We start from the raw sequence: 20,183 nt of genomic DNA on the forward strand, positions 1-20,183 counted from the left end.
GGTGAATCGTCTCGCAAATATCCCCTTCCTTCACCAAATACAAACTGCTTCACACTGTCCAATTTTTTTGTCAATTAAATGGATCTCAGACCTGCCTCGACTGTTGTATTTCTGCATTTTCCACGACTAATTTTGTTGTTCTGATGACTTGAAATAGACTTGATCACAGACGTTCAAAGAGATTTAGACCGGGGTTCTTCAGATGTGTCCGGTGTTTTATTTTTATCACTTTTCAAATGTTTTTTATCTGTGTCTTGAGGGTCTTTATCCTGCTGAGCGACCCACCAATCTTTTTGACACAGAGCAGGCCCATGAAAGCCTATATAGTCTTGAGATGTTCATTGTACGCTGCGCCTTGTGCTGGATGTCGAAAAGCAGCCTTGCAGCACAAAAACACGTTTCATAGAGTGTTTATTGCCTTGTTTGCATTATTATGGTTTCGCATACTGTAAGATTGATGTGACTTGTCAAAAAATGCCAAGGAAATTCTCCCTGAGGCTTTGTGGCCTGTCAATAGGCATTTTAGAAAATTCCAGGTGGTCACTTGGGTTATATTAGTGACCCTTGGGTCATTTTCTTTCTTTCTTCACAGGAAGGCTACCAAAGACGATAATGTAAACCAGGAGTTCCCCACTGTGGTCCATATTTGTAGAGCCATGTTTGGTCCCTTTAATAAACCTATTCCTCACAATTCACTTGTGACTTCTACCGTGTATTGACAGAGGAAAAAAATATATATATTTTTGGGGCAGTAACGTGAAAAAAACAAACAAACAAACAAAAAAGATGACCTGATTGTAATTACAAACAGCTCTGTTGTTATTAGTATTCCATTATGCTTAAAAGGATGAACAACACTATGAAATGACACCGTTTAAGCGGGCCACACATTCCAAATACTCTAACATGCATTTGACGTCAGGCGTGTGTCTCGGCCAAGTTGTTACAAATGACGGGCGAGCGGCCAGGGAGGCGCCGGCGGAGTCCATTTGCATGGCTGTCATTAAGTGTGTCTCCTAATGTTATTATTCCCCACTTACAGACCACCTTCAGCCAAAATTGCTCCCAGCTACATCAACTTTAAGGAAGCCTTATTATTCCTTGACATAAAAGCATATTTTTGTTCAGTCGCGCTCATTAAAAATTGATTTTGTACGAGAGCAAGGGGGAGAAGAAAAGCGAGGTGCTTATTACGGTTGGGGTTAAAATAACACCACCGAGGGAAGGCACAGCTATTTATAAACCCATTTTGCCGAGCTAAAAGAGAGAAACGCGGGTCACCCTAAGAGTTTTCCCCAAAGCGGACTCGTGTGCACCTGTGGTGCTTTCCTGCAAGCCCGCAAGTCTAAAATAGCTCGCAGGTGAACGGCAACATCTGGGCTGGCTGTAGATGTCTTCATCCTCCTTTTCCAGTGTGAGTGGCAGCAGTTAAGCACCGACACGACCCCTTAAACTGACTCCTGCCAGACGACGGGATGTCTTTTTAAACGCTGCAGTCAGATATGAAACATCCATATTAACTGGCCGGCTAAATGATCCCTCTGAATAATGGATCAGGGCTTGTGGAGATATGTAAAAGTCCACCTTTGTGAGCGTAATTGCTGGCACGCTGGCTCATGGGGTTTCAACGAACCTTCAAACGCAAACAGAGCTGCCGTCAATCAATGTGTGTTGCCTGAGGTTGCGTCAGAAGGGTACAAGGCAGTTTTTGTTTTTTTCAAGTTGTCAAAAGTTGGGAGGGTACATTGAGGGTACCAAAATAACGTAGATGAATAAATTATGGAAATTCCTTTAACCATTTCCAACAGACATATTCGCATCCACAAATGACTATTCCTCATCCAATTATTTGAGGCAACAATTATACTTTCAAGCAACCTCAAGAAATCATTTTGAAAGGACAACAACAGCACTGAAAGCAACAACAAGCAACCATTTGAACAGCTTCTGAATGACACCAAACCAATTTGTAAGATGTGAGTAGAATAGTAGCTTTCATTATCACGTCCCCGCAGCATCACTTCAAGCAGAGGAGGCCTGCCTGACGAGCATAAAAAAGACAACCCTTTCCGATCCAGTTCCGCAAACTGCCACCCAACAACTGGATGACCACACTTGCAATGTCTACCCACAGTATTAGGTGCACCTCTAAGCTCAGCCATCGAGTTTCGCACAACAGGCAAATTACAGCTCAACTGGACTTTATATAGAGAGCACTTTAAAAACAAGTGCAACTGTATTCAAAGTGCTGCACAAAAATTAAAAATCAGACATATAAAAACAGTTAAAACGATAAATTAATAACGTAAAAACAGTCAACACAATACAACATTAAAACAATGCCGAATCTCATCCTGAGTCGAAAGCTTCGAAAGCCAAAAAATAAAAATGTGTTTTAAGACGAGTTGTAAAGCTGGACAAGGAGCGAAATTGCCTAACTTTTAGTGGAAGGTCATTCCAAAGGGAGAGCACACAGCAACAAATAACAATAGCAGCAAGCTGTGTCTTTAGTTGGACAAGCCACCATTTTGCTGCAACACTTACACAATTTGTGTTTGCTTCAAAAACTGGCAACAGCATGGCAGTATTGACACACTCTCATTACAGTAAGATTGTTTCCGGTATGCAAATATGTTCATTTGTTTCAGTATTTCCATTGAGAAAGGGAAATTCATAAATTAGACTGAGGAATACACTTTTTTTTTTAAATCATCAAAATGAGAAAATCATCAAATATTTCATTTTTTGTCTTCATCTTTATACTACTCATGTTTGTTTTTGAATTGAACTATTGAGTAATTTCTTTTTTCACCCATGACACTTCTGTCGTTGTACATTGACTGGAGGTATTTTTTTTCAACTTCCTCATGATTGTATGAACACACATTTCCTCGACAAAAGCGACTCGATGAGCCACAGAAGAATTTCTGTTTATTCACAGTTGTGAATGCTACCAAAATAACTGCTCAGTAGACTTGAAGGTACCCCTTCTGTCATGGTACCAATCACATTGCTAAAGAATGAGTTCTGTTGTCATTGTTGTTTACTGCCTTATTTCACTCCTAATTTAAACTGATCCAACTGGTATGATTCCTCACTATTTTTCATCACACCCAACGGTAGAAACACAAGCCAGATCAGAAGTTACCATTGCAAGTTAAACTGAACTAAACCATCAGGGATGCTTTGGCCGTTATGTTGTAGTACAGCAAAACGGAGGTGGTTTTACCTTGCTCAGGAAGTTGGCATACATTGGGAGGCACGGTCATGTTGAGCATGTCATTGACAGCCGTGTCAACATAGTGTCCTCGCTGGACGTCGTGTTCGCTGTCAGTCTGGTCGCTCTCCTCATGGCCGCTGTCCTTCAGACTGTTCCCCTCCAGATCTTTGAATGTCGATGTACTGCACAAGGGAGGACCGAGAACTATGTTGATTAACTGTCACATCACCTTCACTCACATGTTCGCCTTGAAGGTGTCCATCGTTTTCTCTGGCAGGCATTTTTGTTTGCATTTTTTTGTGCCCTTAATCTGTCTTTTTTTTTAGGTCATTTCTCTGTCTATTGTGGACATAATAGACATATATGATATAAAGAGCTTGGATGAATCTCCCCAGGGGGAAAGACAAAGACATTTTGGATGGACTCGCTGCCTTCAAGGGCATCTTGAACAAATAGGGAGGCGCTCACTCACTTCAATCAGACAAATACTGCAGTAATCAGGAATTCCGGGAAGGAAGATGGATGTCGGAAACGCCGGAGGCATACAAACGGAGCATCTGCCTTGCACTGGAGGCTTGCAGTCAATAACGCGTGATGGGGAGGGGAATGGGGGGAACAATCAACAGCTGCACAGTAACAGTGTGATTTCCCCTCATTTGAATATCATCCCACTGGAACAAATTCACATTTATAAACAATGCTCAAGAGCAGGGGAATAAATCAACAAGTGTTCTTGGAAGAAGTAGGAGGAAGAGGGTGGGAGGTAGGAATAAAGGACATTCCAAGGTAGCTGTATCCTTAAACACTGGCCGAATGTTCCCCATTGCAGGGCTCCGGCGGCAGCTAATGCTGACCTTCTGATGTTATCACTGTAATTACACCTGTACCAGATCAGGGGGGGATCACTGGGCTCCTGGGGGTCTTGTTTTGTGGGAATCTGCACTTCAATGCCCTTTGTTTACATAAATGCAGGAAGTCTTTGGAGGGGCAATTGTCATAATGGGACTTGAGGGAGGGAGCACAACTGGGGGCAAACAAAAGAGAGTCTCCATTGTTGCAAGGCTGCAGGTAACAAAGGGACAATTGTGGAATCAAAAGAAGCCCCTTTGCAAAACTTTTCCACAGCCGGAGGGAATTATTTTGACCTCAGTGCCAATTTCCTAATCCTGTTTCCCATGTTTCTATCCAATTTTTGGGGCAGCACATTGGACTTGTGAATAGAACATGTGCCTCACAGCTGAAAGAGGTTCGGCGTCTGAAACTCTGCTCTGTCCTTCCTGTGTGGAGGCTGCACATTGTGCCTGTGCTTGCGTGGGCTCTCTACAAATACTCCGGCTTCCTCCCACATCCATGCATAAAGACTATAGATTAGGGATGAACAAATGAAATGCTGCAGAGGGCCACAATTTTTCATCAGTGCTACTGAGGGGCAATTAGGCCACACACTTCCTAACCCCATGGGTTGGCAACACGCGGCTCCAGAGCTGCATGCGGCTCTTTAGCGCCATCTAGTGGCTCCCTGGAGCTTCATAAAAATGTTTGAAAATGGAAAAAGAAGTGGGAGGGAAATGATTTTTTTTTTGTTATGAATATGGTTTCTGTAGGAGTAAAACAATGATACTGTACAAACATTCTTAACATTTCCCAATGCTGTAAAAATGTGTAGAATAAATATTACATTTCAACGTTTCTGTCAACGAAGATTTGCGTCATAGCCTTTGACACTCATTTCTATTTGCAGGGCGGGATGCAAGGCAGGTGGCTGTTGCAGAAAAAATAAAGTTCATGTACAATTCACCGAGGGTACTGGCAAAGAGAATCTGGAGGGTCGTGAAACGCATTTTTAAAATGGTACACGTGAGCTACGATAGTCAAAAACGCTGCAAAAGTGCGTCCCATGCCTCCGCGTCAGATCTTGATGAAGGCATGCGTCTGTAAGTGTGTTGTGTATGCGCGGGTCGATCGCAGTAGGTTGGTTGAACGAAAAGTAGATCTTCGGTCAAAAAAGGTTGGGCACCCCTGCTCTACAGAATGCACTGCACGAAAAAAAAAAAAACATTTAATCATGAAGGCTCATCGTGTAATTGTAGCAAACGTAGTCATTTTGGTAGTAGGCTAATAGAGCTCATATAAACATAGATACATGTAGCTCTGAAAAAAGGAGTGCTGTGGTTTTTTTTTTTTTAAACGTGCACTTTATTTATGCTTTTAACAGTCTCGAGAAACACAGAAACGTCTGTGTCCGACTCCGTGCCTTCTCTCCTCTCTTCAACTCAAGGCGTTCAAAGACAGCCTCTGAAAAATGGAAATTAATGATCACTCCAATGACACTAAGAAAAGCGAAAATAATGCACCAAAACAGAAAATCAAGCGAGGAAATCACAAAATAAATTATATGGGGGCGTTTGTGAACACACAAAAAGAAATGAATAACATAAACAATTCTGAGACAGTCCAGTCTCCTACATACATACAGCATGTTTTTCCTTCATTGTTAAGTTTTATAGAAGGCTTTTATTTTTTTGCGGCTCCAGACATATTTGTTTTTTGTTTTTTGTCCTATATGGCTCTGTCAACATTTTGGGTTGCCGACCCCTGTCCTAACCGGATTTGTGAAAAAAATGCTATTTTAAATATGGAATGCAAAATACGTGCTGTTAATACATTTCATTTTTGAAAATACATTTAATGGAAAAGGCCCACTATCTCAACTCAACAACAACTCAACAAAGAGTTTGAAGCAAACAGCACACTAACTACATACTGTAAAAAAAAAAAAAAAAATCACTGCAACAGGATGTTAAAAATTACCATTCAAGGATGGCACAAAACTGCTGAATACGAAACCAATTCTAGGTGCTCATTTTGTGCAGTTTTGTTCACAAAAAACAACTCACTCAAAAATTTTAATATGACTGACGTACTGTTTGGCCAAGTAAGTGCAGTTAAGTCTGAATGGTTGCATATAAGCGCCTTGCGATTGATTAGCAACAGGGCGTACCCCTCCACTTCCCCAAAGTGACCTCAATGAGGATACGTGCTCGAGAACATAAATGGGGTTTTGAGTCCACACCTGCATGACAGTTTTAAAATGTCTACTCGATAGCCACATAAAAAAATAGATGGGCCAGCTGTTATTTAGCTAAGCAGAAGCCTTCCAAAAGCATGGATGCCTGATGTATTCTGACACCTCCAATCTGTAGTATAGTGAGAGATAATATTCATATTTGCACATAAAGATGCTAAAATACTTGTGAATCAAGTCAGCACTCATGTGTCGCAGAAATGATATGACTCAGGTACAACAAGGTCATTGAACCTTCTGTTGTTAAATGTAGTAATAAACTAGTAAAAAACAGAAAATCAGAAAAAATAACGTTGACATTTTGATTTGAATATCAAATAAGAGGCCATTTTTTTGCAACATTTAAAACACTCTTTTTAATCAAATGTATTTATAATATCTATCTTTTCAAAAGCAACTATATATCCTTTTTTTTAAGTTTAATTTCTATGCTGATGGGCCATTGAAATCCAAAAAGTTGAATCGAATCTCTCTTCTTCTCTGAGGGTCGTTTAATATGTTGGACTTGGATCGACACTTTTCATATTCGGTGCTGCAGCAGAATTTTAAAAAGATCATGATCAAGCAAATTATTCTATAACTTGTATTCTTCACAGCTATGGGGAGCACAAACATGCTACTTGCTAAATACCGTCATCTGAAAATAGTCCTTATTTCAAGACCCTTATGGTATGGCTTATATTAACCCAAGAAACATTGACTTCATAACTACAGGGATAAGCCCGTGAATGTAAATATGACTTACTTCTGCTTTAAAGACTCGGGTTTGAATGAAAAGTTGCTAATGTATTATGTGACATCGGATTCACATCAAATAAAAATAGATTATAAAAAAATATATAATATATAAATATTAAAAATATCATATAATAATACAGATGATTAATATGACGTGTCGAGTAGGTTTTAAAAAGAAAAGAATATACAATTTTGCAGTGCCGTGCCATCCCTGGATCTCCTAATCAGGGGTGTGGGGTCTATGATATGGCGGGCCTGCCTGGATACCTGGCATGCTTTGTGAGCAGTTGCGACGCTGCTATCTTGCTGCAAAGATTACAATCGTTCATTGTAGCCTATGACTTGTATTCTACTTCCCGACAAAAGGGAGAGCAAAAACATTCCTTTCAGTTACTTTTTGTTACAGCTGCAGCTGTTGTAAAAGTGCCGCGCCATACAAATAATGATGCATTTTATTGTATTGTGTTAAAACTCTGCTTTACATCATGTGTTGCTTCAAACGATTCCTACCAAATAGATGTACTGTTTATTCTTATGCTTAATGTTTTCCTTTAATTTTTTTTTTTTTTTTACACATTCTATTTCATTCCCTATTATTCCCAGTCCAAAACAAGCTCCTACAAACCACCGCAAGGATTCCTGTGCTCTCATTAGATGAAACAATTACGAACAACAATGGTAACAAGGTGCTCGAAACAAACCCAAAAAATAAATAAATAAATAAAAGTACCTTTTAATGAGGTGGGCTCTGCTGTTCACGTAACTGGAGTCAATTGAATAATTCTCCGTCTGTAAGACAAATCGGGTTTGGGGTGGGGTGGGGTGGGTTGAGTAGGCGGTATGGGTGGGGAGGGTTGGGAGAAACAGAGAGAGAGGTGCTTTCAATAGGAGAAGAAACTATAACAATGTTTGCAGTAATTGCTTTTCGGAAGGAATGTTATGTTACACAAAGAAGAGCATCCTGTGCCTCTTTTAAAGCATGTACACACATTGAGGCCGACTGGGAGTGGAGTGGTGCGGTGAACGCAAGCTTTGTCAACCCTGGGTCCCCCTTCACACACTGGTTGGTCAGCCCACCACCGTTAAAATGAAATCATTAAAGACGGACGTAGAGGTGGCAGAAGGAAAACTGCCCCCTCCCATCCAAAAATGTTTCCCTCCCCTCCTCTGGTGCGAAGGGCTCACTTCTAACACATTTGAGAAGATTACGCATTAATGTGCAGAAAATGAAATAAATAACAGCGAGAGAAGGAGATGAAATTAAGAGTGTACCGGGGGGGAATCTTAACGCCGCAATTGGAGATGAAAAGACTTTTTCAGAATATGCATGCGATAGATCTCTGACCCACATTGCAGCGTAAAGTTCAAAGGCATCCCACATTCAAGTTTCACCCAGCGTTTTTATTTGGTGAGGATCTATGAACCGCTCGCTGCGTTGTGTTTTATCAAAAAAGTGGAGGCTTCTAAAAAAAAAAAAAGCCTGGCAGTCCATTGAAAAGCCAGGATGTGACCCTTCCCTGCAAAGTGTGATCAGATGCAGGTGTTTTCCGGGGAGAGAAAGCAAAGGCTTTACTTCAAATTCCAAAGTGAAGTTAGCAGGCGGTGATAAGACGTTGCGGGTCGACCCCTTGACTTCCGCGTGATGGCAGCTATGTTGAAATAATAGCAAAACCCAAACAATCAAGTCAATGCAGGCATTCACACAATCTCAACACCTCAACCTTTAATCTTGATTATTTTACCAGTGAAAAAGTGTAAGGATGAATCCAAGGACACGTACTACATTATGAATCAGTGCATTTGCTGTGAAGGTTATCATGATTGGGCGGCCCGGTAGTCCAGTGGTTAGCACGTCGGCTTCACAGTGCAGAGGTACCGGGTTTGATTCCAGCTCCGGCCTCCCTGTGTGGAGTTTGCATGTTCTCCCCGGGCCTGCGTGGGTTTTCTCCGGGTGCTCCGGTTTCCTCCCACATTCCAAAAACATGCATGGCAGGCTGTTTGGACGTTCTAAATTGTCCCTAGGTGTGAGTGTGGGCGTGGATGGTTGTTCGTCTCTGTGTGCCCTGCGATTGGCTGGCAACTGATTCAGGGTGTCCCCCGCCTACTGCCCGAAGACGGCTGGGATAGGCTCCAGCACCCCCCGCGACCCTAGTGAGGATCAAGCGGTTCGGAAAATGGAAATGGTTATCATGATTCAAACTCTCTTTATGCTATTTAGTACGAATTAAACTTTGATGAACAGATCATTCCTTGAAGAAAAAAAAAAAGAAATGGTGATTAAGGTTTCATCGTTTGCCCCTAATTTCTTTCCCTGAAGGCAAACATATGGACACATAATGAAATAAGCAATCAAAATGCCATTTCACAAAGAGATATGCAAAAAGTCGTACAATTGGACAAACAACTCAAATTTGGGAGTAAAATATTAAATCCATTTCAAAAAGTCTCACAAAAACTTGGAGGTGTATCATGCTCGACCTAAAGCGAGACTCCATCAAATCCATCCAGACTTCAGCGTTCCTCCCTCAAGCTAAATGTCAGATCATATCAAATAATTAATTCAGATTGTGTTAAAGGATATGAGGAAACGGATGCTGAAACTCCAAAAAGTCTAATAATTTGGCAACCACTTCACATTTTTTTCCAGAAAAGTATACCTGAAAAATCCCACAAAAACTTTGGCGGCAATGCGTGAAGCAGCGAGTGCAGCATTCCTCTCTGGAGAGCAGTTTAGCTAGCATCAAGGATTGTGGTTGGCATCTGCTTTTAATTTGGAAGCCAAAAGGACTTTGCACCCAAATATGTGCAAAACTCTGGCGGTCAAGAATGTGTGACATTGCGTGAGACTTGAGCAAATTTCACTCCAGACTTTCTTGACTCGGGCTTGGTTCAGCGAGCATCAAGGATTTACCTGGAATTCATTTGGAAATGATGAGGAAAATGTACAGTGGAACACACACACACACACACACACACACACACAAAAAAAACCTCTTCAGCACATCTGGCAAGAGTTCACCATTCCTCACTCAAGTTAAAAAAAAAAATCAAATTTACTTCAATTATTTCCTATCGGATAAAATCACCAGGACAAATCAAATCTATTTATTTCTAGTGGAATATCATCACATGGCAATAAAATGTAATCTATTCTCCTTAGTGTTGCAATTTACAAGCAAACACGCAAGTTAGAGACGAATATAAATGCAAATTTGCAAGCAAGCATGCCAGTGAGAGACTAATACAAAGACAAAGTGTGACTAACAAAACAAAACATAATTTTAAAGACCAGACTGAACACATCTTGGCTGCAGTAGGATGGCACTTTCACTTTACACAACTTGAACAAATAATAAGTTATTTCTTCATCCGATTCAGTCACTCGCTAATTTCAAAACTGAAAAAAAAAAGAGTCTGTTACACAGCTCACACATGAATTTGGCAAGCAGAAACAATCCTTCTTGCTGCAAAGTTGCAACATAGCTTGTTGAATCAAAGAATACAACAGAAAATGAGCACAGTCACCTTCGTCTCGAAACAAAAAGGAGCAACCTTGTTGAGTCACTCATTCCGACGAAGGCGGAACACAGAAAATCACCGCCTCCTCCCACGTTCGTGACCGACCTCAAATTGGAGGGCGTATCGATACGTCTTGCTGAGGGGGGTCAAGTTGCAGCCGAAGAGGAGGAAGAGGAGAAGGAGGCCGCAAATGGCTCCTTAATCAGGTTGGACAATGTGTTGTTGTGATACGAGCGGCCCCGTTTTAGCGGCCAGAGCCACTCTATTCCCATAATTATTGTTCCGTTTCATCTGGAGGACTGCGGGGAGGAATGTGACTGATCACTGTGTCACAAGGAGTAGGGAGGGAACTTGAGGGGGGGAGGAAATGGGAGACAGTTGACCTGCAGGACACAGGAGCATCACCCTCCACACGCCACCTCCTCCCTGTTTATTTTATTTTATTTTTTAGCCTTTGCATCTATTTCTTCAATAAAAGTGGGGTCACCGGGACAATGGACTGGCCTTTTGCCATCGAGAGAAAAAGCAATCTCCTTCGAAGATTTGATTTGCCTTCCTTGCAGCGCTGGACGCACGGTCAGAGAAGAGTAAAGGTGGGGTGGGCGGTGCCGGATCTTCTACCAGTAATCACTCAACAAGCTCAGCAGATTTCGCAAAAAGATAGCAAGGAGAAGAAAAGATAAAGACAAGATGTCATAGCTGCCTCGCTCGATGATTTACCAAGGCGGCGGTGGCAAACTGCAACGCTTAAGTCGAGGCAAACATGAGCAGATGGTGGAATAGGCACTAATAAGGTGCTTAAAAAAAATAAAAATAAAAAAAGGATGCATAAAAGGTGTCACCGCCAATCTGTTCAATTTATAGGTAGAGACATTTCTGCAGTGTTCTCTTTTGTCCGACCGTGACAATTTACAGTTTAAAAATAAAGCGGTGATAAAAGGGGACGTTGTGATGCTGATAAACAATCATTTGGCAGACGGCATCTCCCCATGGATGGGATGCTCGCATATAATTAACGTTATCACCATTAACCTATGTGTTGATAACACTGCAATGAAGGGTAGCTATTGGAAATGCAGATACCACTTTCGTATGAGTAAGGGTCTCTCGGTTGTTTACAAATAGACTATTAATACTTTATTAAAACCCGAAACCCTATAAAACAATAATAAACACCAATGACGGCTCACTATTAGGCACGTGTAAGTCATTTGAAACATCAATATTATGGCTGACAAGAGTGAGTAATGACTCTCCAGTTTACAAGTGTATTAATTGCTACAACAAACAACACTGAATCAGCATATATTAGGCATTTTCCCAGAATGTTCCTATTGCAGGGTAAACGCAGATACCTTTGAACTGTAAGCATTAGGACACTATTTGGTAAAAGTTTGTGTATTTCAAAAAAAGTAGAAAATCACTTTCATGACTGGAAGAGCTACAAGAATTTAGTCATCAATTTGGCGGAAAAAAAAACATCCAAGCTAAAAGGTGCATTTAAAAAAAAAATCAAACAAGACCGATTCAATCAAAACACTTGAACTGTAGCTGTGGGTTTGAATGTCAGCACAAAGAGCCTGATTATTTTCTTAACAATTGGCAGGCAATGTCATGGAATCTTATGGCATTTCCCCATATTGGGACTTTTAATTATTGACCTAGAATCTGTTTTTGATGCAGACGCCTCCCTGACTGCAACTAAGCTTAACTTTGAGTCTTAATGCACATTTTTGCAGAGACAGACACTCCCCCTCGTTGAGCTTTTCTTGTACAAAAATCCCCCGATCTGGCGGGAATGCGTTTCTAAAGAGGCGACCGGCTCACCCGTAGGTCTGCCCCCGCCGCTGAGCTGCTGAGGCACATTGTGGTGACTCAAAGACAAAGATCCCCCCAACTCAGTAAAGAGGCTTTAGATTCGGTTTACCCCAGACCGCTGAGCGACCATAACCCCCGGCAACCTTTGGCCACTCTTTCCCGGACACGGCAACTACCTTATTCCCGATAACAGAATTTCCCATAGATCCTCCGCCATCTGATGGATTATAGATTCCTCTCTTCCTTGAGACAAGCCAGGACCCCAGAGGGAGGATCAGTGGCGAAAAAGCGTGGAAGAGCGCTTTAGGCCATAGCCATAGTTGCGGATGAGATTACATTTTCTATTCATGCTTGCAGCGGGGAGTCGGCCCTGATGAATACGCAGCGTTATTACCTTTTAATATCAACAGGGCTCCCCACACGCTCAAATTATATTCGATCAATTGTGACAGAGGGGTACACGTGTGACAAACAACCTGCCACATTCGCAGCATCATTTCACTCCATCATCCGCCAATTTAGTCCAAACCCAGCGGGCCCGTCGGGGAATCAATCATGCTACCAAAAGGAATTATTGTGGCGGAGAGATCGTGTTAAAAGTCAGCTCTTTTTCTTTGGCTTGAAGAAGAATTGGAATCCAAAAAACCCCAAAAACAAACCAATGGTCATCACTTTGATAGAGGCGGTACATGTCGAGTATTGTCTCAGCAAAGCAAATAATGGCCCCTCTCACACACAATGACACGGGTGCGTAAACACAGCACCACTTCCCGCTCACATTTCCGTCTCTGTCGTTTAGCCTTCCTGTGTGAAGGTGGACAAATCCTCACCACTACTGCCAGAGAGCCAATTGTGAAACTCGTAAAATGGACAAGAAAGGTGAAAGAAGTCAACCTTATTTTAACCTCCTATCATTAGCGACGTTTATTTGCCAGTGTTTCTCAGACAGAGGGATATCGAGGTGTCCATAGTGCGTCTTCACGCATTCAGGTAATGTGTAGCAATGTCAGGGGAAAGTGACAAGTACTTTCATCAGAAATGGTTACCGTATTTTCCGCACGAAAAGGCGCACTGGATTATGAGGTGCACCTTCAATGAATGGCCTAATTTGTATTTTTTTTTTTTCATATATTGGACACACTGGATTATAAGGCGCACTCTACAATGCATCCACTAGATGGGGGAACGCTCCTTTCCGTTCGACTCGAGAGGTGTTTATGACCGCCTCCGAAAAACGTAAATTAATGATTACTTCAATGAAACTACCGTACGAAAATTGAAAAGAATGCATCAAAACAGATCGTCTACGTCCTTGAGCTTGGACGATAAGATGTCAGTAAAATACAGGAGACTGGACTGTCTCAGAAGTGTTTGTTATTTATTCCTTTGTTGTGAACTGTATTCACAAACGAGGAAATCACAAAATAAACCCTCTACGGGGGCTATAGAATTTATTTTGTGATTTCCTCGCTTGATTTTCTGTTTTGATGCATTATTTTAAATTTTCATTGAAGGAATCGTTAATTTACGTTTTTTGGAGGCGGTCATGAACGCCTCTCGAGTCGAACGGAAGTTAGAGAAGGCACGGACATGTACAAAGATGTACCTGTATTTGTTGAGACTGTGAAAACCATTAATAAAGTGTGCGTTTTAAAAAACAACACCACCGCTCTCCTTTTTTCGGAGCTGCAACAAAAACTTATTTAATAAAGCAGCGACACGGTTCACTAAACCAACAGCAAGTTTTCACATTGTAAGCATGTCTCCAGCAAGGAGCCATCTTGGGGTCGACATATTACCATAATGACCATACACAAGGCGCACTGGATTTTAAGGCGCGCTGTGAGCTTTTAAGAAAATGGAAGACTTTTCGGTGTGCCTTATAGTGCGGGAAATACGGTACATTGGTCATTCACCATTTAAGCCTACGGTACTGTAAGATTCCACACCACATTGGTAACTTATACTTACTTATACTCTTAGCTGGCTAGCGTGAAAGGGGTTTGTGGGACGGGCATTTAACCGAACCTCCTCAGTGAACTTTTCATGTAGCACAACTTCCCAAATTTGACATTTGTTCTTCTTTTTCAGACCAAATATCGCACCTGCATATTTTCGAGTCAAGTAGTGCACTCAGTTTTGCTGTTTCACCACTGATCAAAATTCAATTCCATATAATGGACAACATTTTTTACGATCATTTACGGTAATCGATTAATCAGTTACGACACCCATCTGTACCATCTATGGAGGGAAAAAGCCTGCGATGCCTACTTGTCCTTTTTACTGTCAGACTCAGACAATAATCCAGACTTGTCTCCATGTCACTCAGGCCGAGAGGCTCCATAGACGTCCAGTTGGAAGACATGTGATTAATTATACATACATTGATAGAAAGGGCATTCATTATTCATGTCTTTTAGAGCCATTTCCCTCCCTTTCAGAGTGATGAAAAGATCTTAAATAATAGGCCCCCCTCTGCAGACATCTGCATTCCAGCGTAGTTGAGCGACGCTTAAGCAGCTTATGTCTGTTGTCTTTCTGGGTGGGGAGGGGGTCGCCGCTCACCTCTGACATTTTTTTCCCCCCAAACTTTGGTGGCCATGTGACTTCCTGCGGTGGTTGTTTTGTGTTGCCTTTGTCCCGAGTGACAAGGCTGGTCGGCGTTAGTTGAATAGCGATCTTGGTACCGTGTCATCAAACTCCTGAAGCGGCGAAAGGGTTTCATTGAACACCTGTTCAGCATTCATGGCTGCACGTGCCCATGGACTCAATCCATCTCAGAGTAAGAAGAAAGCGTATGAGATAAAATTCTACAGTTCTACATAATAATGAGGCGGGAAGGTTTTGGGAGAAAAAAAAAATAATTGTTGCTGTTTCCTATGAGAAATCAGCTGAAGAATCCCCCTCCCCCCCCCCCCCCCCCCCCCCCCCCCTCAGGGCAGATCTTTGGTGATTTCATTACATTTGGATCTCGGGCCAAAAAGTTTTCAGTCATCTCATCCCTACCAGAAAAGGTGTAATTTGGCAAAGAGGAGGGCGGTTTGGAAGAAGGAAATGATGAGCTTTTCTTGAAAGGATTTGTGCTTCTGGCCCCTTGGGAATAAGCACTACTACACACATAAAACAGTGAGCAGTCACTTTTTTTTTTTTTTTTGGGTGTGAGAATTATTCGATAGCGTTGAGTCCTCTCAATTGTGCCCTACATTAGCCAGTGTTGTGGGGAGAAGTGAGGCACACTAATTTAGAGCATGACATATTCCCAAAGGTTTACACCCCTTGGGCCAGGACTTACAAACACACATTCAGAAAGAGTGTATATTACGTAAACACTAGCAACAGAGTCAACAGCGTAACTTTTGCTGAAAGAAGCGGTACAGAAATTATTAGTGTGTAATTAACCCAGGAAACCAGAAAGAGTTAAATTAGCCAAAAGAGAACTGATGAACCTTCCTCCTCACAACATGATGGAGCATCATTTTGTTTTCCTTTTGGCTGGATTGACTAGTGCACAGTTCTGCGGTCTATTTCTGTCCATTCACCAAACACCTGAAAAAAACAGAGTGCGCTAACTATTCAGGTGTCAACAAGCAATATGGAATTGGAATGGCTTATGTGGATATTTAGCATGTATTTATGTGGTCGTAGTAACTACCAGAACAACACTCACATATACGGCTGCTCCCAGTACCCTAAACTCAATAAATCTAAGCAATGAATAGCTCCTCGCACCATCATGTCCGTCCCGGAAACGACAAAGTTTTAGATTGCGCAAGACAGAGGATTCGATGTGAGTACTGTAAACACTATTTCTTCAGAGCCGGACATGAGGTCACACTTGAAAGTTGAAGAGTTGAAGGAATGAGTTTTATGAGGAGTTATCATGCTCCACCCACGCGCAGTGACAACAACTTCCTTTTATTTAGCGATTTCCTCATCACCCATCTGTTTGGACATCTCATTCAGAACTGATTTTATCCACATTTGGAAGAAGCCTGATTCTATGCCACAGCCCAATTTTGCTACTTGGAGGCAAAAAGAAAATGGTCAAAGGGTGCAGCGAAAATCTGGTATTAAAGGTGGGCAGCAGTCCCATCTTTCCCTGCATTGCCTTTCCACCCGTACTGTGACAAGGCATCTTTCCAGACATTTCAGTCCGATGGAGATTTTCAGCAGCTCATTACAGACAGCCAAGACTCAGCCAGCGGATGCAGTCGCTCACAGATGGATTGAGTTGGTCTGTTTATTGACATGCCTTAATCTGACACTGGGTAAAGGGAATTAGTCACCGCCTCTAGACATACTCCGGCCTCACGAACCACTCCGGCAAATTGGGAGGCAGCGCCTAGGATACAAGTGGAACTTCATCAGCATTCATTAATCCCACCACCCCAGGCCATTCTAACAAACAAATCCTGTTTACATGATGGGGCTCAGGTGAAAGGGTGACATAGCTTTTAAAGAGCATATAGCACTCAGAAATGAGTTGCTTTAGTGTGTTTATTTAAGTGATTTACTCCATTTGTATGAACCTTTCTGATATAACATAATCATTGTGTACAAATTATTTTGCAGAGCCCCAAATAACAACCCGCAGACCCACAGGGTCCGCGGCCCCCAGATTGAGAACCTTGTTTTATATAACAGCAAAACAGGGCCACGGCTATCAGTGATCCGGATAAGCAGCTACTGCGCTATGATTCTGATCTTGTTTGCAAGTAAATCAATGAGATGCACATCTGTTTAGTCATCTCCAGCGATGGTTTTACTAGGCAGCTGTCAGAGTATTAGCTGCTTTCTCACCATCGCCGCATCTGTAAATCCAGCTTCTTAACAGGATCGGGCACTCTCCAATGGAAATAACATCCTTTGCTATGCTTTACCGAAATACAGTGGGTGAAAGAACAAATAAAGAGGGAGGGGATAAACAGTGTGTATTCCCCGTGAGTCAGGAGGGGAATAACGCAACAGGAATCTGCAGTGAAACATGTGTTGACCCAAACACACACACACACACATACACACACAGTCACAGTGGGAATGAAAACTGGAGCAGTTGTCTCCATCAGGGAAAGGCAACCTAGCAGCATGCAAGCAGGGGGCCGCTGGAAGAGAAAGAGAGGGGCCAGATGCAGTTGGCTTGACCCCTAGTGGGGGAAGTGATTGTCTGTTTGTGTGTGTGTGTGTGTGCGTGTGTGTGTGTGTGTGTGTGTGCGTGCATGGGGAGGCGGGGGGGGGGGGGGTGGGGGGGATTAACTGAACTGACTTCATTTAATTGAATTTGTATTTTGCCCGACTTTGGGGGGCAAACTGATTTTCACCGTGGGGGGATCTACGGGGGTTGTGGAAAACAGCAACAGACGGTGAATCTGCGCCTCCTTCCCCCTGCGGTGCATCGACGGGGGGAAGCCGAGGTGCTGCTGTCTTACCGCACACACATACACGTATCTTGTTTCCCTGTAATTATGTCTCCATTATGAAGTCTAATCTATCCCATTGAAATTCATCTTTCCACCTTTCCGCAGCTTTGATTTCTTAAAATGATGTCCTTTTTAATCCTTTTGTTCCGCCACCCTAAACAACATGTAGTAATTTTGGGTGCTTATCAAAAACACCGATCCGTGCGCACTCGTGTTTGTATGTCAGCGTGTGTACTAAGCCGTTATCTTGCAAGAACATATCTCCGTGCTGGATGTTTATCTGGGCTGATTGGAAGAGTTCGCCTTGTCCCAGCGTCAGCGTACACAATATTATCTGTTGTTTTTCATCATTTCATTTCTCTCAGGCCCTGATAGTTTGTTCATCGATGGTAGAGAAATCCCTTTAGTCACCCCCAGGCATCTAATGTACTTTTACTTGTAATCTGTGAGTTTAATAAATCAAATGGGGGAGGAAACAATCCGTACACAATCGAATGCTTCAACTCCCTTTTGTACTGCAGCAAGGGCGAGGCATGGCTGTCACTATTAGGCGGAGGAGAAACAGCTGCAGCGAGCAAGTACCGTACACAACAAACACAACACGCCTTCCTCCTGACGGCTTTAAAGAAAAATAGCGCAGGGCTCGGCTATCAAGCCGCCGTCCTTTGTAATGCGGGCAGTCTAAGCAGTACTGTACTTTTTATCACAAACAAATTATTCCAGTTGTTTTTGATCACATAGTACACTATCTAACATGGACATGAGTTAATGTCAAGATGTAGCCACAGCCTTAGGAAAATGAAGCCGAATGGCCTAGACAAGGTGTCAGAAACCCACAGCAGCTTGAAACAAATCATCCGAAGTCCCCCCCCAAGCGAGCTACTGGAGAAACAGAATGTAAAAAGAAATTAATATATTTTTGTTTGGGGCCATTTCGGACTAAAATATGGCAAAACCTTAATATGGAAAAGGAATGGAGTGAGCTTTCATATTTCAGAAAAGTTAGCATCTGGATGAAACTGTGAAACTTCAGTCGTTTTTTTTTTTTTTTTTAACTTTTGCAAAAGTAACAGGTTGTGCACATTATGAATAAATGACAATGATTACAACTCTATAGTTTTTTTTTGGGGGGGGGGGGGGGTTCACGTTTACTTGTAAATCATGCCAAACGGATGAATCCATGGATCGGATGGAGCATCCAAATGGACGCTCCAGCTTCGTGTTTGCTTTCAAAACTTAGCTTGTAGCAGACGTGTGCACATTTTCAGCATGACGTCTCTGATCCACTGGTGAAAGGACACTTTGATCCTCTCATCTTTCATCTAGAACTGCTTCAGACAACGTGTATGCAGAAAAGTGGTGAAGATTGCACGACTGTCTGTGTCCTATGTGTTGTGTTGTGTTATTTTTGTTATTTTGACTTCAAAATGGCACCGCGTGAGTGGCTGCCTTTCCAGCAGCTCCTATATTTTTTTGTTCTACTTCTTCCTTTCATAACTTTGCTGCTGTGAATTGAGAATTTCTCCATTGCGAGACTAATAAAGGTTTTCTTAACTTAACTTAAACCATATTTGTTTAAAGTTGGTCAAAGTTACCCTGGCTGACAAAATTAATCCATCGACATGTCGACATCAATTTCTTAATCGTTTTTGGAAAAAAATGTTTTGCTCATCCTGTATTTCTCAAAAGTAAGAAGGAGCATGATGTACTTGAATCACGTACGGGGGTTTAGCTTTAACTCTCCTGGTGTTCCGTTTGGCTATTTTGTTCTTCTGTTTAAAAAGCCAGTTCGTGTGAAATGCACACTTTCATCACACAGTATAAATTAGGCTCAGCGTAAACTGAGCAAGGCCCCCCCTGGCTTGCAAAATTAGCACATTGGTATATCCACAGTAAGCATTTTTGTATGCTCACACTTCACAAAAAGTAACAGGGAGTATGGATTATTTAGTAAAAAACAGTTCTTAGCTCTGAGCTTTAACTGCACTGTCATTGCATGTTGTTATTATGTGCAAATATATACATATACATACAGTATACAGTATATATATACTGTATATATGTATATATATCGGGTTCTCTTGCTAATTCACTTGTGGAAACACTAAAGAATTCAGTGACAAAGTTAAACATGTTTTTGGTGTTTGTGCATATTTCATATTTGCTCTTCATAAAAATGTAACACGCTTCCTGAGTTCCTAAATTGGCGACTTGACTTGACTGCAAAGAGGTTTAGCACTAAGCTCCAACTTTAGAAACTTTCTGTTTCACCATGTGTTCTTTTAAACAAGGCAATTATCGTATCATAAATCATTAGTCACACACCACTGGGAATTGATCTTAAAGAATGAACACCGAATGCCTTTTTGGGGTGAGGCGTTAA

The 20,183-nt window shown here is 41.9% G+C and overlaps 1 protein-coding gene across 2 annotated transcripts in view; it reads right to left on the reverse strand.

Moving 5' to 3' along the window:
* The window catches only part of pcdh19 (protocadherin 19), a 69,420-nt gene that overhangs the window by 24,706 nt on the left and 24,531 nt on the right, over positions 1–20,183 (reverse strand). For both annotated transcript variants that reach the window (XM_086133365.1, XM_086133356.1), the window contains exons 3-4: positions 7,774–7,832; positions 3,230–3,402 (exon numbers count right to left, since the gene is read on the reverse strand). In XM_086133365.1, coding sequence (XP_085989491.1) covers positions 3,230–3,402; positions 7,774–7,832 — 232 coding nt within the window. The remainder of the gene's footprint in view (positions 1–3,229; positions 3,403–7,773; positions 7,833–20,183) is intronic.

The sequence above is a fragment of the Hippocampus guttulatus genome, chromosome 2, assembly GCF_054856545.1.
Source record: "Hippocampus guttulatus isolate MCC_2025c chromosome 2, RoL_Hgut_1.0, whole genome shotgun sequence".
Lineage (NCBI taxonomy): Eukaryota > Metazoa > Chordata > Actinopteri > Syngnathiformes > Syngnathidae > Hippocampus > Hippocampus guttulatus.